The 16014-nt window shown below is 42.9% G+C and overlaps 1 protein-coding gene across 4 annotated transcripts; it reads right to left on the bottom strand.

The window, feature by feature from the left end:
* Positions 1-261: 261 nt before the first annotated feature.
* Positions 262-12686, bottom strand: Usp1 (ubiquitin specific peptidase 1). Of its 4 annotated transcripts, XM_051164533.1 has the most exons (9): positions 12233-12375; positions 9594-9832; positions 7867-7990; positions 7252-7356; positions 6300-6460; positions 4496-5181; positions 3544-3714; positions 2840-3041; positions 262-1432 (listed from the first exon to the last, which is right to left on the bottom strand). In XM_051164533.1, exons 2-9 carry the CDS (start codon positions 9761-9763, stop codon positions 700-702), a joined length of 2352 nt encoding a protein of 783 aa, XP_051020490.1. In that variant the 5' UTR covers positions 9764-9832; positions 12233-12375; the 3' UTR covers positions 262-699. The 4 variants fall into 4 exon arrangements, with proteins under 4 accessions (XP_051020490.1, XP_051020504.1, XP_051020497.1 ...); XM_051164547.1 differs by lacking the exon at positions 9594-9832 and having other exon boundaries at positions 7867-7987; positions 12233-12686; XM_051164540.1 differs by lacking the exon at positions 12233-12375 and having other exon boundaries at positions 7867-7987; positions 9594-10223.
* Positions 12687-16014: the final 3328 nt, after the last annotated feature.

Below are 16014 nucleotides of genomic sequence, written 5' to 3'. Positions count from 1 at the left end.
TTAAATTTTATTGACCTCCCAGTTTTTTAAAAAAAGTTAAAGGTCACACCTCTAAACTGATGTGCTATATACAGACCATGCCGAGAATGAAGAGACACAAACTAGCCAAGAAGACTGACTAGTCTCTTCATGCATCCATATAAAACTCTTGCCAACAGAGAGGGGACTGCCACGTTTTCTGAGACACTTCCAAGTTCTCAAGGCACAAAATATATACCATCGTGAATATACACATTCTAGACTTTGTGCCTCTGACACAAGTTTGGCTTCACGACTATTATAAAACTAAGTACACTGAATGAGATTCTGTTTCTTGGGTGAAAAAGCCAGACCTATGAACATCAAGTTAGGTAATTGCTCCAAAATATGGAGAATACAAATACAAGCACTTTATTTTAAAAAGCAAACACAAAAGTTCATGTAGTTCCAAAAGTGTTAACTGCTTCAAGCTTCCATTTTGGATCATTTAGTACCTATACAAATTTGTTCCCAGAAGCGTATTTATCACTAGTCTCTACTAAGGAAAAAGATTCTAAAAATTAACATGGTTTTCGGTATTCAAATTTTCTCTATTTATATAAAAGCCTAGAGAGACCAATATCCATTAGCTTCAAAAGACAAACTAAAGACTCTTAGATGTAATCAACTTAACCAATGTCTGTCCAGGTCTGTTTAATATATACAAGGAAAATATGCTCACTATAATTTCTTATAAAACAGCAAGTAGGGAGTAGATGTGGGAGATGTAGAAGGGGAAAGAGAATTCAGAAAGTCTTTCTCTTCTGTAACTTTGACTTCAGAATCATCAAAAAGCAACCACTTTCCCTCGTACTCCTTTAAGCTTTGCACTACATAGGAAATTTTGTTCTCAAATCCATTCATGTTAATGCCTGTCTGGTCACTGGATTCCTTGTTCCTGTCAGATCCATGGGTCCCATTAGTATCATTTGTTTCAGAATTTCTATTTTCAGTGAATGCTGTCCCGACAACCTTATCAGGGTTAGATGCTTTGTTGTACAGCTCATAATCTGCTTTGCTCTTTTGTCCTCCAAGAAGTCCAACAGCTTCTACATTTTTTTTGTTCAAAACTTTACTTGGCTGGGCATGTCCACCAACTCTGATTGACACTTCATCATCATAGTGTTCCGCCGTCCCTCTTGCTTCCTCCTCGTTCAGTGGCTCCAGCTTACCTACTTCACTCATCTGGTCAACCACAAAATTCCCCTTATCTAGCTCTAGACTGTTCAGGTCAGTGACTTTAACAGATGCAGTGTAGTGCCCACTACTGATTGTGATGCCACTGTGCATCACCACAGCAAACAGCCCATAGCTGTCCGTGGTCGGCTTTGTGCTCCATTCTTCTAGTGACAGTTTAAGAGGTGTCAATAAAGGAGTGTTGATCTTGGAAAGTCCACCACCATAACAATCAAACCTTTGGAAGGAAAAAAAGGTTTCCTGTCATTCTGTTTTGAATGTAAAATTTTACACACAATGTGAAACCAAATAAGTCCTTGATATTTAGTTATGAGCAAAAGCAGAGTAAGACTTCAACTTAGAAAAAAAAATATGTGCACAAAAATATTAAAACAGACCCTCGGTAAAACGGTGCACACCTTTAGCCCTGGCACCTGGGAAGAAGCAGGTGGAGTTCATGGCCAACACTGCAAACTCTAGGCCAGCCAAGGCTACAGGGAAAGACCCTCTTGCTTGTTTTGCTTTCCCAAGCCAAGGTTTCTCTGTGTCACCGTGGCTGTCTGTGTGGCCTCAAACTCAGAGATCTGCCTGCCTCTGCCTCTGCTCCTGCAGTGCTGGGATTAAAGACATGTACCACCAAACCTGGCACAAGAGACCCTCCTTTTTAAAAAGAAAACTAATTGATGTTTGAGTGTTTCTGTGGGAAGTATATTTTCTTCATCCTTTTATTAGATTGTCCAAATAATATATATTAAAATGACTAAAAAAAAAGACTCTGACAGCATGTGAGGACTACGAGGAAGTTCTCATTGTTAACTTAACACATCAATAAATGTCGAAACCATGAAGTTTACAATAACATGTCAGAAAAGACAGTATCCAAAACATTTTTATATTTATTTTAATAGCTTTTGGACAAATTCTCAACTCTAAAATTTCCCAGTTTTCAGAGAAATTTCCTAACTTTCCTTAACACTGAAAATTTGCTTTCTACACATACCCCCTCAAAAAAAAAAGTTGAGTCAAGCATAGTGGCTCACCCCTGCAATCCTAGCTTGAGTCTGACACAGGAAGACAGCTGTAGATTGAGACCAGCTGTGGCTACAACACTGAAATCCATTCTCATAGAAGGAAGTAGGGAACGAATAGTTTTTTTTGTTTTGTTTTGTTTTGTTTTTTAAGAAAGAATAATAAAGATTTCTCAGTGTGATGGTTGGAGGCCTTTAATCCCACTCAGGAGACAAAGGCAGGTGGATCTCTGATTTCAAGGCCACCCTAACCTACAGAGCAAATTCTAGGACAGTCAGGGCTACCCAGAGAAACAACTCTGTCTAGAAAGAAAATGTTTTTTCTCCACTGCAGTCAGTTCTGCTGAAGCAGAGCTATACTACTGCCTTCATACTCCGAGTATGAAGACATCTGGCAATTGTCCTGTTTTTGTGATAGCAGAGATCAAGTCCAGGGCCTCATCTCTGCTAAAGCACACTATCTGCGCTGTATCACTGCCCCCAAACAGCATATTTATGTATTTATGCCCAAAGAACCCGCTTATTAAGAGCAGAGAGTCCGTTCTCACAAATGACTTCGCTTTGCACAGCACTGTACACAAAGCTCCTGTCTCCCTCAGTTTATTCACAATACTCACTCCAAGCCACTAGCAGCAAAGCACTTCAGATGAATAGTGATAACTTCAGGCATTTTATCAAACAAGAGACTGCGCTCTGCTTCAGTATAGTGATGGCAATTTTCACAGAAATATTTATCTTCTCCTACAATTCTCTCCACTGAAGCAAATTGTGAAATTGCCCATCTCAAGGTCTTCATTTCTGTTTTTGGCTCCGGAGAAACTGTAAAACAGAATTGTTCACTCAAAACTTAAAAGTTTCATATATGATATTATCGTTCAGTTCCAATAACCCATCCCCAACATCTAAAGAGATTTCTTTTTATTTCAGTCATCCTGAAAGTATACAAACATGTCTTCTAAATATTTTGTATTAGTCAAAGTAAATGAATACATACATTTACGCATGCATGCTAGGAACACTGGAAGTCACGTAAAGCCCAGTCTCAAGTCAGTTGCCAGTATCTGACAGGCAACACCAGTCTCATGATTCCTCAGGACATTTCTATACTTTCTATGGTTTACATTAAACACAACAATAGCTCAAGTACTAACAGCAAAAAGACTTAAGTTAGTAAAATATTAAGGTCTCACGTGTGAAGTGTTTCATTCTTCCATTAGAATTTCATAAATGGAATTAACAAGATGCTGAGAGAACAGGAAGGCTACATACTGTATACCAAGGACACTAACTCTCCCATGGTCCACACGGGCTCTCATCTTACTTTCAGAGCTTTCCTCGACCTTGGAAAGCTCGTCTTCTTGTACCGGGACACTAATATCCTGAAAGTCTTCTCTTCTTTCTGTTAAGCTTTCACATTCCAAACAGCGAGTCCTCAATACTAGCTGACCTTGAAATAATTTCTCTACTAGTTCAAAACCAATTTGCTCCACACCTAAAATGAAAACAGATTTGTTTTTCAGTATAGCTCAGTTTATCAGTTTCCCACTGAAAAAGTATTATCACAAAGTAAGACCCATTTTCACATCTTATTAAGCAGTGCCTTAATTCACAAAATGTAAAGGCCCTACCAAAAAACTTTCAATACTACCTTTAGGATAAAATCAGCTGTGTCTTTCTTTAACTTGCTTCCCAAAGACATGTCTTTATAGAACTGCCCCAGAGAACAAAGAACTTTTGGCACATTAAACACATTAACTATAGATTTTTCCCTAAAATGCAAAACCAAGCAAGGCAGTCATATCTCAGCTCTAATAGTCACTCAACTCCATTTCCCTTTAAGTTTATGTCATGCTGCACAGATAAAAGGGGGAGGACCCCACAGTTTTCTCATTAAAAATATACTGAACTTCCTTACCTTAAAAACCACCAAGCAAGCCGGGCATGGTGGCGCATGCCTTTAATCCCAGCACTCAGGAGGTATAGGCAGGCACATCTCTGTGAGTTCCAGGCCAGCCTGGTCTACAAAGTGAGTCCAGGCCAGCCAGGGCCACACAGAGAAACCCTGTCTCGAAAAAACAAAACAAAACCACCAAGCAAAATTACCCTAACATTAACAATAATAAATAATGCATGTTCACACATTCAAGTACAGTGTTTAAAAACACTACAGTTGACATTCAGTGGTAAACTGACTTCTCAAAACAAAAGCTTAAATACTGTACATTTCTGTAGCTACTAATGTCCACACTCGTCAATCTAATAACTACACTGACCTTTGTTTATGGACTTGACTTCACTACTGTCCACAGGTGTAACGCTACTTCCCGGAGCCTGGAGCACACCACCAGCCGTGTAACCGCGCGCGTGCTTCCCCAGGTCAGCCTCAAGGTCACGCTCACTTTTTTGAGGTAGTCCTTTGGGTCGCTGACTTGTTATTTTCCCCAGACTACAGAACTTGGAAAGAATGCTGGGTTGCTTACTTGTGGGTTTTAACCAGTTTATCTTAACTTTTGATTTCTTTTGTGATGGTCTTGCACTCTCATTTTCAGAGACACACGTGGGGATGACTTTAGGAGAAATCTCTAATGTGTCAGTAGTAGCTTTTCTTTTTGATCTGGTTTGTCTCTGGGTTTCTCCCGATGGCTGGGATTCCTTGGACATTTTAACTTTCTTCTTCACGTTACCCGATTCACTGTCACTTTTTCTTTTCCAGTTTCCTTTGGGGAACTTTTCTTTACCGTCCTCCAAACTCCTCACACTGTCACTCTCTGTGCTGTTAATTCCACTCATTTCCTCTTTCTCATGAGATGCTTCTTCTACCTTAGTAGGTAATTCAGCCAAGTCTTTTACTTCTTCTTTTCTTAGGTGTTGGCATGTTTCTTGAATGTTTCCCAGAATACACTGCAGCACTTCCTGTGCATCATGCTGTAGGTACCCTTCATACATGGGGTTGAGTTCCCTATCAATAGGAGGGCTCATTTTAGCTAATTCTACTTGTGCATAGTAACATAAAATGTTTTTCATTAATTATTTTAAATATCCAAAAGCATTCTAATTACAGACCTCTCACCTAAATTTACAGTTGAAAGTAAAAACAAAATTTCACCATATTTTTTATTATCACAACACTGTGACCCTCTTCTAAATACTAGAAGTAACTAATGCTGACATGTCTTACCATAAACCAAGTTTTATTAAAAATGCTGTGTGTGTCCCTATCAATAACTGTTGTTACTAGCAACTACTGACAAATGCCACAAGGTTAAATAACTTGGTAACAGGGTCATAGAGCTAGTTAGGATGCAAAACGAGGGTCCAAAATTAGCTCCTGGCCACTTTGTGTCTCTTAACAAAGGTAAATAAATGCCCTATACCTACATCTATTCAAAAACTGAATTAAAGAACTGCTTTGTAAGACCACATTATGAAAACTTTCAGTGTGTGTGTGTGTGTGTGTGTGTGTGTGTGTGTGTGTGTATTTTTAAGCAAAATAGTAAGTATTTGGAACCTGCAGTTTTTATGCATGACATTTTTTATACAGACTACAATTTCTACTCTGAAATCCTTAGGACCACATGTGTTTAGGAATTCTAATAATTTCATTTCACAAAGACAATGACAGAGAAACTCCCCCCAGCATGTAAAAGTCCCAGCACCACAAAAATAAGTAAATATATTAATATCCAGGCTTTACCACCAGAGATCAATTTGGTATGAAGTCCATATACCTGTACTTCCCTATAAAGGAGTGCAATATGGCACATAAGTAAAAGTATGAGCCATCTACATATAGGCCAGCACTCTATAATCAAACACTAGTCTTCTGACAGAAAATTTACTAATTCACATCAGGAAGAACTGTGAGTAAAAAATATAAACAGACTCATATAAATTGAATCTAATTTCTTTACTTTCATTTATTTTTAAGTATTAGTTTCAAAGCCTCTCGGATATAAAAGGCTGTGAGCCTGGCGCGTCGACTTCCTTGCCATTTATCCCTACTTGTTCGTATATCACTCCCATCTAACGACAGAAACTAAAGGACAAAGACGTAAAATTGTGTTAAGGAGGCTATACCTGAGTGTGTTAAGCAGTCGCCTTGGCTGTGTAGCAAGTTCATCTGTATATTTCTCTGGATTTAAGAGAAAACTAGCCTGAAGCTGTTCAACTGAGATTATTAAGGACTGTAAACTGCATATAAGCTCATAACTTGCCAAAGGGTCTTCTTTACAGCTTCCCTATCAAGGAAAAAAAGCATAGTAATTTAATTAATAAGCATTAAGTAAGTGCCTCTTTCCTTCTTGGTCTCACCAGTGTGGCTTTTCTAAATTCAATTTCAGTACAGCAAAAATTCTATTAAGTCAGAGTGGGTTTTTTCCCCAATCTCTTTCTATATAGACAATAATTTTCTAGTCAGTTTCCATTTGTTTGCAATTGAGGCTAAGGGTAAGGCTCAATGGTAGAGCTTCCCTTGTGTTTTTAACACCATAAATTCAGTCCCCAACACCAAAAAATCATTAGCATCAATTAAAATACAGTGGATAAATAACCTGGTAGTCAAGTAAGACAGTTGTGATTGTGAGGTATAGGTGACAAGTCTAGTAAACAATGCATAAAAGATAAAGCAGGAAAAAAACACTTCAGCGCTCTGAGAAATCTGGTAAACTACTTTATCAAAATGAAAAATACTGACAATATACAGTACTGAAAAAATGAATTCTTGTAAACAGAAATAATCTGTCACCACTGTCCTCAACTCTCTTGAAAATCTATTACCTTTTTATTTAACAAATAAACTTAACTCCTCTCATTAGTGTCTTGTTATGTGTGGAGCGGGATTTGAGACAAGTCTCAATGAGAGCCCTGTCTGGTCAAGAAATCACCATAGAGACAAACTAGGTTTAGCCTCAGCCTCATAGAGCCACCTGTGTCAGCCCCCCCAGTGCTGGGATTACAGGTGTGCATCACCAGGCACAGCCTTCCCCCTAGCTTATTTTGCTTTTTAAATTATTTTCTTAATTTTTTTTACCTTATCTTTCTGATTAGAGTCATCCTTCAGAGCTTCTTTCTTCCTTGAAATAATATTAAATAAGTGCTTCACTCCAGACTTGAAACCGGGACAGAAGTATAACACCTAAAAAAGGACATTGTCTAAGTGCTGAGCAAAACAACACACCTAAAGCAGTGCCTTCTGTAGGGCACTAATGTAAATTACCTACAAGTGTGACGTTCTCTCCCCCATCAATAGTAACCTGAACCTCGACAATATTAATAAGACCAAGATTAAAGGAAAAAAAATTGAACAAAAATGTTAAGAGCACACAAAGTAACAGAAGTTTTTAAGTGGGCACAGCACCTGGAATCAAGAAGAAAGAAAGAAAGAAAGAAAGAAAGAAAGAAAGAAAGAAGAAAGAAAGAAAGAAAGAAAGAAAGAAAAGAAAGAAAGAAAAGTTTGGCATCTTCTTAACTGATCTACCCAATTTTAGTACCTCACTTTTATTATTTTCTTACCCCAAAGGAAGTAATGTGCAGTTTAGAGTATTACCATAGCCTATTTTGGTTTATTTACAATTTAAGACAAAGTATGTAAAAGACACTCAATAATCTAAAATTTTCAGAAACATTAAATAGCACATCACTTTACCTGAAGAATACTGTTCAGATAACAAGTATTGCCAAGATTATTCAGTCCCACAAATGGCAGCAAGTTTTCTCTCTTCTCACAGCTTACTGGCGAGGACTGTGCAGCAGGGACAACTTGATCACTACTAACACAGAAGGAAGAGGAGCTTTAAGGCCTCACATCAAAGTGCAAATACTACGTCCCTAGATTTGTTGTTTTCTTACAGTAGATGTGTTTGTGATATGAACAATACAACAGTTTCAGTCAGGTGACATTTAAGAGGAAATTTGTTTTAGTTTGTTTTAGTTTTCTGAGACAGGGTTTCTGTGTAGCCTTGCCTGTCCTGGACTCACTTTGTAGACCAGGCTGGCCTGGAACTTACAGTCATCTGCCTGCCTCTGCTGGGATTAAAGACATGCACCACCATGGCCCAGCTTAAGAGGAAATCTTAGATTCAAAAAAATAACATATACCAGAAGAGACTTTAAAACATCATTATACTCCACAAACCTCAAAAGAATTCCCTTGGGGGGATGTGAATCCCACAAAAATAGATGAATTGACATGGTAGTTTATTTAATCCACTGTGACATTTTAATCAGTCTAATTCTGAATATAAACCTGGGAATAAGCTAACTGCAACATTATTTAATAAGGTTATATTCCAGTCCTGTTTTTATAAAGACTTAGAAGAAAGTCTATGAAGAGACTTCTGTTCACTGTAAGCTCTCGAGTGTGGCAGCGCGCGCCAGGCCCAGCACTCAGGGAGGCTGAGACAGGTGGATCCAGGACAGCCAAGGCTACACAGAGAAACCTGTCTCACAACCAGCCCCCTCCCACAAAAAGTTCTTTTTTCCCCCGTCTTTGGTTCTAGGGACTGAACCCAGGGGAATCACTGAAGTATAAGCCCACCGTGAACAATTTTTACGGAAACACACATAAGATAAGATCTACTTTTAGTTACCCATCAGACTGGACATTTGTTGAACAAAGAGCTATAGACTGCATCTAGAGCAAATTGGAACACTCACATTTATTATTTATTTAACATAAAAATCACTTTATTATATAATGAATTCACAAATAAAGACATTGTGCAGCTAGATTAATGTAGTCAATCAAATAAACACTTGTCCAGTGCTGTCGACAGCCGTTCTGAAGCCATGGAGCTCCATTCAGATCTTCACACATCTACTATCGGCGACACTGTTCTGTGCACTTACCCACCACAGACTAGAACAGTAATTAGCTTTATATCCTCTTCTACAACTGGACACACTTGTTCTTTATGTGCATTCCCTCCACCCTCTCTTTCTTTTTAGTGACTAAAGAATTTATGTGCTTTAAAAAGCATTTATTTTTTAAATCTAGTTTCAAAATAAATTTGTAATTGTCCTGCCTCTAGCGGATATGAGTAGTTGTGGAGTATAGAGAAGAAAAGCCTGTTTTTACACACAATACACTGCAAAATATCAAGCGTAAACTCAAGAGTTTTCATCTCAATTACTAACGACAGTGACGCTAGTGCTAATAAATTAACATTGTGATATGACCCCTATGAGGAACCACCAGGTTTACCCTGTTCCTACTGTTCACTTTAATCCTTGTCTCACTAGATGCAAATTCATGTGTACTTTCTTTTAACCCCTGTCAACTGTCAAGTCAGTACAGAAGGATCACGCCAGGCTCAGTGCTCCTTCCCTGATTCAGAATAAAGTACAGAAATATATTTAAAGTAAAATACATACATTTCAGATCCTCTATATTCAGAAGCTTTTTCTTCGTTTTCTTGAGAATCAGTAAAATCTAAAGCTCTTTTAGTTTCCTTTTTCTGAAAAAACTTCAAAGAGAGTCTGTTTTTCTTCGATGGACTGCCTCTTGAGAGCCCATTACTTTCACTAGGTATGACACCAGGCATTTTCTTTCAAAATTTCAAGGAGTTGATGAGAATTAACTGATTGGAGGCAGCTGTAGTCACCAATTATAGCTGTTAATCACACAAGAAGAGATTTCATTAGTCCTCAGCTATCAGGTATAAGTGACAAATTAGCAATTGTGAAAAATTTTCCAAGAGTGGTTCAAATCAGGGCATGTTTAAAAACCTAATGCCCTGCAGTAGACACTTGGGGTTATTGCTTAGACCAATGGCTCTCAACCTTCCTAACACAAATGCTTAATACTGCTCATGTTGTGGTGAACCCCCAGCTGTAAAATTATTTTGTTGCTACCGTTTTAAATCATAATGTAAATATCTGACAAGCTACCCCTATGAAATGGTTGTTGAACCCCTGGGGGGGTCACACCCCACAGGTTGAAAACCACTGGTTTTAAATGCTGCTCCATTGTCTAACTTTTCCTAAAGCTACACTACTGAATTCTTATTAGCTTAGCGTGTGTATGTGTGCATGTATGTATAAATATACATACACAGAGACATTAAGGGCCATATCACAAAATATTCATTTAGTAAAATCATTCATATAGAACAATGAAATCATAGAATTAAGAAGTAAAAACTCAGGGCTGATGAGATGGCTCAAGGAGGAAAGTCACTTGCTGTTAAGCCTAACAATTTGAGCTTCACCCCAGCTACCCCACTTCTCAAACGTGCCCTCTGACCTTCATGTGCACACCTTTGAACACATACACACAAATATTTTTTAAAAACTGAACGGGGCATGGTGGCGCACGCCTTTAATCCCAGCACTCTGGAGGCAGAGGCAGGCGATCACTGTGAGTTCAAGGCCAGCCTGATCTACAAGGTGAGTCCAGGACAGCCAAGGCTACACAGAGAAACCCTGTTTCAGAAGAAAACAAAAAATTGTTTTAAACAAAATTTCATTTTATGCAAAAATGGTAACTGAACGACCATCTCCAATTGGTTTAAAAAAAAAAAAAAAATGGAAGAATGAGAAACCAAAGTAGCAGTGGACACTACAGAGCCCTTCCAAGGCCACTTGTAGTCCATATGAATATACACAATAAAGTCTCTAAAATGCTTCAAGTGTAATTCACATAGAGAAAAAGCACATTGCTGGCCTTCAGTTATCAAAATCTGACAGGTAACTACACATAGAAAGCTGGAAAAGAGGTTGGAAAAACTTGCTTCATTTCATGTGTGCTAAATATTACAATATACTCTAGTTTTCCAATTTTGTTGTTTTGAGATGGGGACTTACAGTGTAACCTTGGCCGGCCTGGAGCTCAGAGATCCACCTGCCTCAGCCTCTCCGGTACTGATATGAAAAGGCCTGTGGTGCACCACACCAGCTCCAGTTGTTTCAAAACTATGTGATTTTAAACTGTTCTGAAAAAAAAAACCTTTCTACCTGTTTCAGGATAAAACTTTAAAATGTAAGAGGGGGGAGCCCAAGACAATACTTGGGACGGTTACTTTTCATTTGGGACATGTACAAGAAAAATATCCTTCTATCCCAACATTCCAAAAGTTTGATCAGTTTCAAATGTAGGTGCCTGAGGTACACAGAAATCCACTCAAATTCTACCCCTAAACAATTCACTCCAGAATTTCACTGTACACTGCAGTGGAACAGTTTTCCCATCTTGTCTGCAACTTAAATTCTGCCTCCTGGCCCCTTAATACTCCTGATGAAATGTCCTGTTGGGAATGGTAAACCAGTCTTCGCTAAACTGTCAAAAGATCCTCAAACACTACTGACTAGGGGAAGGTGTCTTCCTGGCAGCCAATGAGAGAAGGAAGAAGTAATCAGCCAGGTAGCGGACCGGACCGTCACCTCAGCCAACCATCCTCTGGAGGGGGGGGGCGCTAAACAACCAATCTGCGCAGCTGGGTCACCCAAGAGCGCGACCCTTCGCCAGGTGCCCAATCTTAAGCTCTCCCCGTTCCTTCTAAGTAAAAGCTCTCGGTCAACAACGTCTCTTCAGAACTGTAAACCAAGCTTCGCACAATGAACTTAACAGGAAACCTCCTTGAACGAATGACACCGTCAGACCCCCCCAGCCACGTTACTTTTCAAATCTGTGTAAAATGATAGGATTCAACTTTTTTCACCACCGCCCCCCCCCCCAAGAAAAACATGAAACAATGAAGACAGAGCTCTTGGGCGCAGGGTTAAGACACGTGGCGCCGTACACACTTCTGGGGGAAACTGTAAGTCAAGAAAATGCGCGGTAAAAAAAATTCGCAAACCCTGACCCAGGACACCGCGATCGCAAACGCCTCTTTCCCGGGGCAGCCGCTCCCGTCACCAAAGGCGCGGGCTGAGAGGGGCGCTCAGCTGCCGGGGACCCCCCGGGGGTCGCCGCGCCCGCCACCCGAGCCCCGCAGGGCAGCAGCCCCGGTGCGAGGGGACCCTCCCCACGGTCCGCACCTGCCCCTAGCCCCGAACCCCCGAGCCCGCCGTACCCGGTCATGTCCCTGAGCGAGTCCGCGGCGCTGCCGCCGGGGAGACCAGCCCGGCAGAGTGCGGGCGCGACAGGTGAGCCCCGCCGCCGCCCCGGGGAGAGGGATCGCCGGTGGGAGTGAGTCTCCCGCGCGAGAGGGACCATTCGTCCGCGGAGCGGGAGCCGGGCCGCCGCTCGGTCCTGCCCGCCGCGGCCCTACTACATCCCCGGCGCAGCCCGGCCGGGAAGGCTACGGGCGCACAGCGGTGGCGGCGCTCCCGAAGCCGCCGCAAGGGTCCCCGCTCGGCCGCCGAGGGGAACTTGGCGCGTTTTCCTCAGTCTCAGGACCCCCGCGGGTGAGCCCCCGCCCGCGCCAGCGTCGCGGCTGGAGGTGGCGTCCTCGGAAAGTGCCGGTTCTCCTCGCCGCGCTGCCGAGACGCGCGAGGCGCGAGGCGCCGCGCGACCGGCCCCTCGCCCCCCGGCACGCTCGGCTCCGGAACCAGCTGGAACGGTAGCTCCGTCCTAGGGGCCTAACGAGTTCCGCGGTTTAAACAGCGCAGGCAGCGGCGCGGGCAGCTCGCGCGGGTCCTCGCAGAGGCGCGCGCTGCGCAGGGGGCCGGGCTGGCGCGCAGGAGCTGGCTCACGCCCTCCTTTTTTTTTTTTTTTTAAACACTCGCACTCCGAGTTAAAGGGGAGGGAGCTTACGGGTCCCGGGATTGGACAGGGAGTGGCAGGCGCCGGGCCCCTTCCTCCAGTGCTCAAACGCACCAATCCAGGGTGAACAATTTGCAAAACCTCATTCCCAGGAAGAGCCAATCAGAAGTACCTATACAAATAGCCAATTGGCGGGCAGAGAAGACCCTCTGACCAATTAAAAAAAAAAAGTAGAAGGAACGAGGCCCCGCCTGTCCTGGTTGGGCAAACCGCGTCCCCGGAGCCGCTCTTTCCACGCTCATTGGCTCTCCAGTGCGCGCTTTCGCTGCCGGCGGTTAGAGTTCCGCTTTACGTTTTGTTAGCACTGCGAGGTGGCGACCCCCCGGAGGGTGTGGCTTCTGGACCAAGGCTCCAGTACAGGACCGCCTCCTTTTCTTTCTTTCTTTTTTTTTTTTTCCAGCTTGCGCTCTCTGGTTGGGGAACCCGAGAGACCCGGAAAAATGGCTGAGGAGCTCGCAGTCTGCTCGGCGTCCGCTGGGCTTCCAGTTTGTAGACGCAGCCGCCGTCCGGTCCCAGGACGTCCGATTAAAACAAGCACTACCCTAGACCGGCTTTGCTCAGCCAAATGCGGCGGAGCCTCGAGTCCTTCCACCCTCTCCGCAGGCGGAGCAAGAGTTTTAGTGTTCAGGCTGGTCTCTCCGCTGGAGCTTTGGCGGGCTCTGGCGCGATCCGGTACCGAATGGCCCACGGTCGGACAGACCGCCTTACTACCTGTTTTGAGGGTTTGTGTTTGTGTGCTGTATCTTTGTGAGATGTTTTCATAGGACAGTGCTGCAGTTGATGAGAACTCAGTACAAATCCGTCCAAGTCGAGGGTTTTGGTGCCCACTGTTTGGTGCCAGTCTGTTTTCTGAGAGGTAGGGACGACAAGTGAATGAGATACGCTCCCTGATTTACCGTCTACGGGAGACCGAGATTACACTGGTGTTTTAAAGTAGTGTAAATAGCAGACTTGGCGGTTTCAATGTGATAATCTAGAAGGATTCGACTTCAGCAGACAGCTCCAGGAAGTGTACCTTGGAAGGAAGGAAGGAAAGGTCCCTGCAGAGGGAGCGCTGCTCATTACTGATGTCCATAGCACCTTGATGCTTTAGGAGCCTAGTGTTTGGGGAAACGATGAGGTCAGGGTGCTTCCAGAATGGTGAGGCTAAATAAAACCGTAGGAATAGCCGAGAAATGAACATGTGTGGGGACAAGCACAAGTGACATCTCCCCCAGGGTCTCCCTCAGCAGCCTGACATTCCTGGCAACTTTTAGGGACCTTCACTCAGTCCAAACTGAGACTCCCGGCTTAGTCACAGAAACACGTTTTCAGACTGGCTGGTTTGTGTAGCAGGACTGGGGTTTAAAGATACTTCATGTAACCAGGTGGGCGTGGTGGTGCACATACGGAAACATGGCTGTGAGCTTCTTAAAGAAGAGTCCCAGAGAGACTTTCCCAAGTGTGAATACAAATTCAAGGGACAGTTGTAGCCTTTTTGGTTTGTTTTTTGGTTTGGTTTGGTTGGTTGGTTGGGGTTTTTTGTTTTTCGAGACAGGGTTTCTCTGTGTAGCCTTGGCTGTCCTGGACTCGTTGCTTTGTAGACCAGGCTGGCCTTGAACTCACAGAGATCTACGTGCCTCTGCCTCCCAAGTACTGGGATTAAAGGTGTGGTTACTATTTTTAAAGGGTTTCTAAGAAACCTAGAATTAAGATACCTGGAATGGTTTCCAGTGGGCTCCTGACAGGATTAGGGTTGGTAAAGTAAATATCTAGCCCACAGGGATACAGAAAGATAAGCAAACAATTCACAGTTCTTTAAGATCCTCCGGTGAGGTCGGGCGGTAGTGATGCACCCCTTTAATCCCAGCACTCGGGAGGCAGAGGCAGGTGGATCGCTGTGAGTTTGAGGCCAGCCTGGTCTACAAAGTGAGTCTAGGACAGCCAAGGCTACACAGAGAAACCCTGTCTCGGAAAAACAAAACAAACAACAACAACAAAAAGATTCTTGGGTGATGTCTAAGGAGAGAAATGAGGCTGCACTCAGGGTCACACACACTCTGGCCTTAAGCCAGACTCTTTGTTACTTTGGCATTAAATATCTTTGTATAAATAATCCTACGTAGGCAGCCTCATGGCAGACGGGTTGGAATTCTTTATCTGGCAAAGGCTTCAGTCACACTCCAGGTGGAGGGGTTCCATGTTCCGTGTTGCCCATGTCCCCCATAATTTCTGTCCTGTCAGAGCTCTGACTAAATTGGCTGAGTGCCATTGACTACTTCTGAACTAGTAGGTAGCAGGGCTTATAAAGTAAAGGGAAAGAAGCAAAAAGATCTACTAAGAAGGTGGTTCACAAGGCCAAGGACTAAATGGTGACTTGAAGTCAGGCAGCAGTAGAAACGTAATATTGGTGGGAGTCCCAGCAGGTAAGGTGGTGCACACCTCTAATCCTTCACCACGATGGCTGAGGCAGGAGGACTGCGTCACTGAGATTAGGTGTTGTGGTGTATTCCTGTTATGCCCTATGCCTATGCTTAGACAAGAGAACCCTGAATCACAGCCTGTCTCGGCTACAGAGGGAGACTCTGTCTCAAAAGGAGAAGAGCAGCCACTGTTGCCACAGTTCAGTAGGTAAAAGTGCTCACTGAAGCCAGGCGACCCTGGAACGCACAGTGGAAGGATAAAACCAGCTTCCAAAGTTGTCCTCTGACTGCACAAGTGCCATGGAATGTGCCGGCACTTGCGTTCATACATTAATTTTTTTTTTTTTTTAAAGATGAAGTCACCCACTTCATGTAAGACATACCTAAGGAGTCAAAGACCAAACAGAGCCAGCAAGTACACAAGAGACAAAGCTAGAGTTAATACTATAAATCAGTCTTAGGTTGTCATCCTGTACAACACACTGGAAGCGCTACATTTTGTCTTAACCAAATAAGTCAAACTCTACCTGGTTAACCAAATCTGATTTTCCATTTCTTGTTTGTTTTGTTTTGTTTTTGAGGGTCTGTCTGTATTATCCTTGGCTGTCCTGAACTCACTTTGTAGACCAGGCTGACCTCAAACTCACAGCTATCCGCTTGCCTCTGCCTCCCGAGTGCTGGGATTAAA

The sequence above is a fragment of the Acomys russatus genome, chromosome 2 (assembly GCF_903995435.1).
Source record: "Acomys russatus chromosome 2, mAcoRus1.1, whole genome shotgun sequence".
Classification (NCBI taxonomy): Eukaryota; Metazoa; Chordata; class Mammalia; order Rodentia; family Muridae; genus Acomys; species Acomys russatus.
Note: the sequence above shows the minus strand (reverse complement) of the source record. Positions and strands in the feature narration are given on the sequence as shown.

What these genes read in the sequence shown, in the direction of transcription:
- Usp1 (XM_051164533.1), bottom strand. Translation starts at nt 9,763, where the DNA reads ATGCCTGGTGTCATACCTAGTGAAAGTAATGGGCTCTCAAGAGGCAGT. An exon ending in ATCTGAACAGTATTCTTCAG is followed by an intron (nt 7,357 to 7,866) that starts GTAAAGTGATGT and finishes GTCCTTTTTTAG; the next exon opens with GTGTTATACTTCTGTCCCGG. An exon ending in TTTGCTGCTAGTGGCTTGGA is followed by an intron (nt 1,433 to 2,839) that starts GTGAGTATTGTG and finishes TTCCTTCCAAAG; the next exon opens with GTTTGATTGTTATGGTGGTG.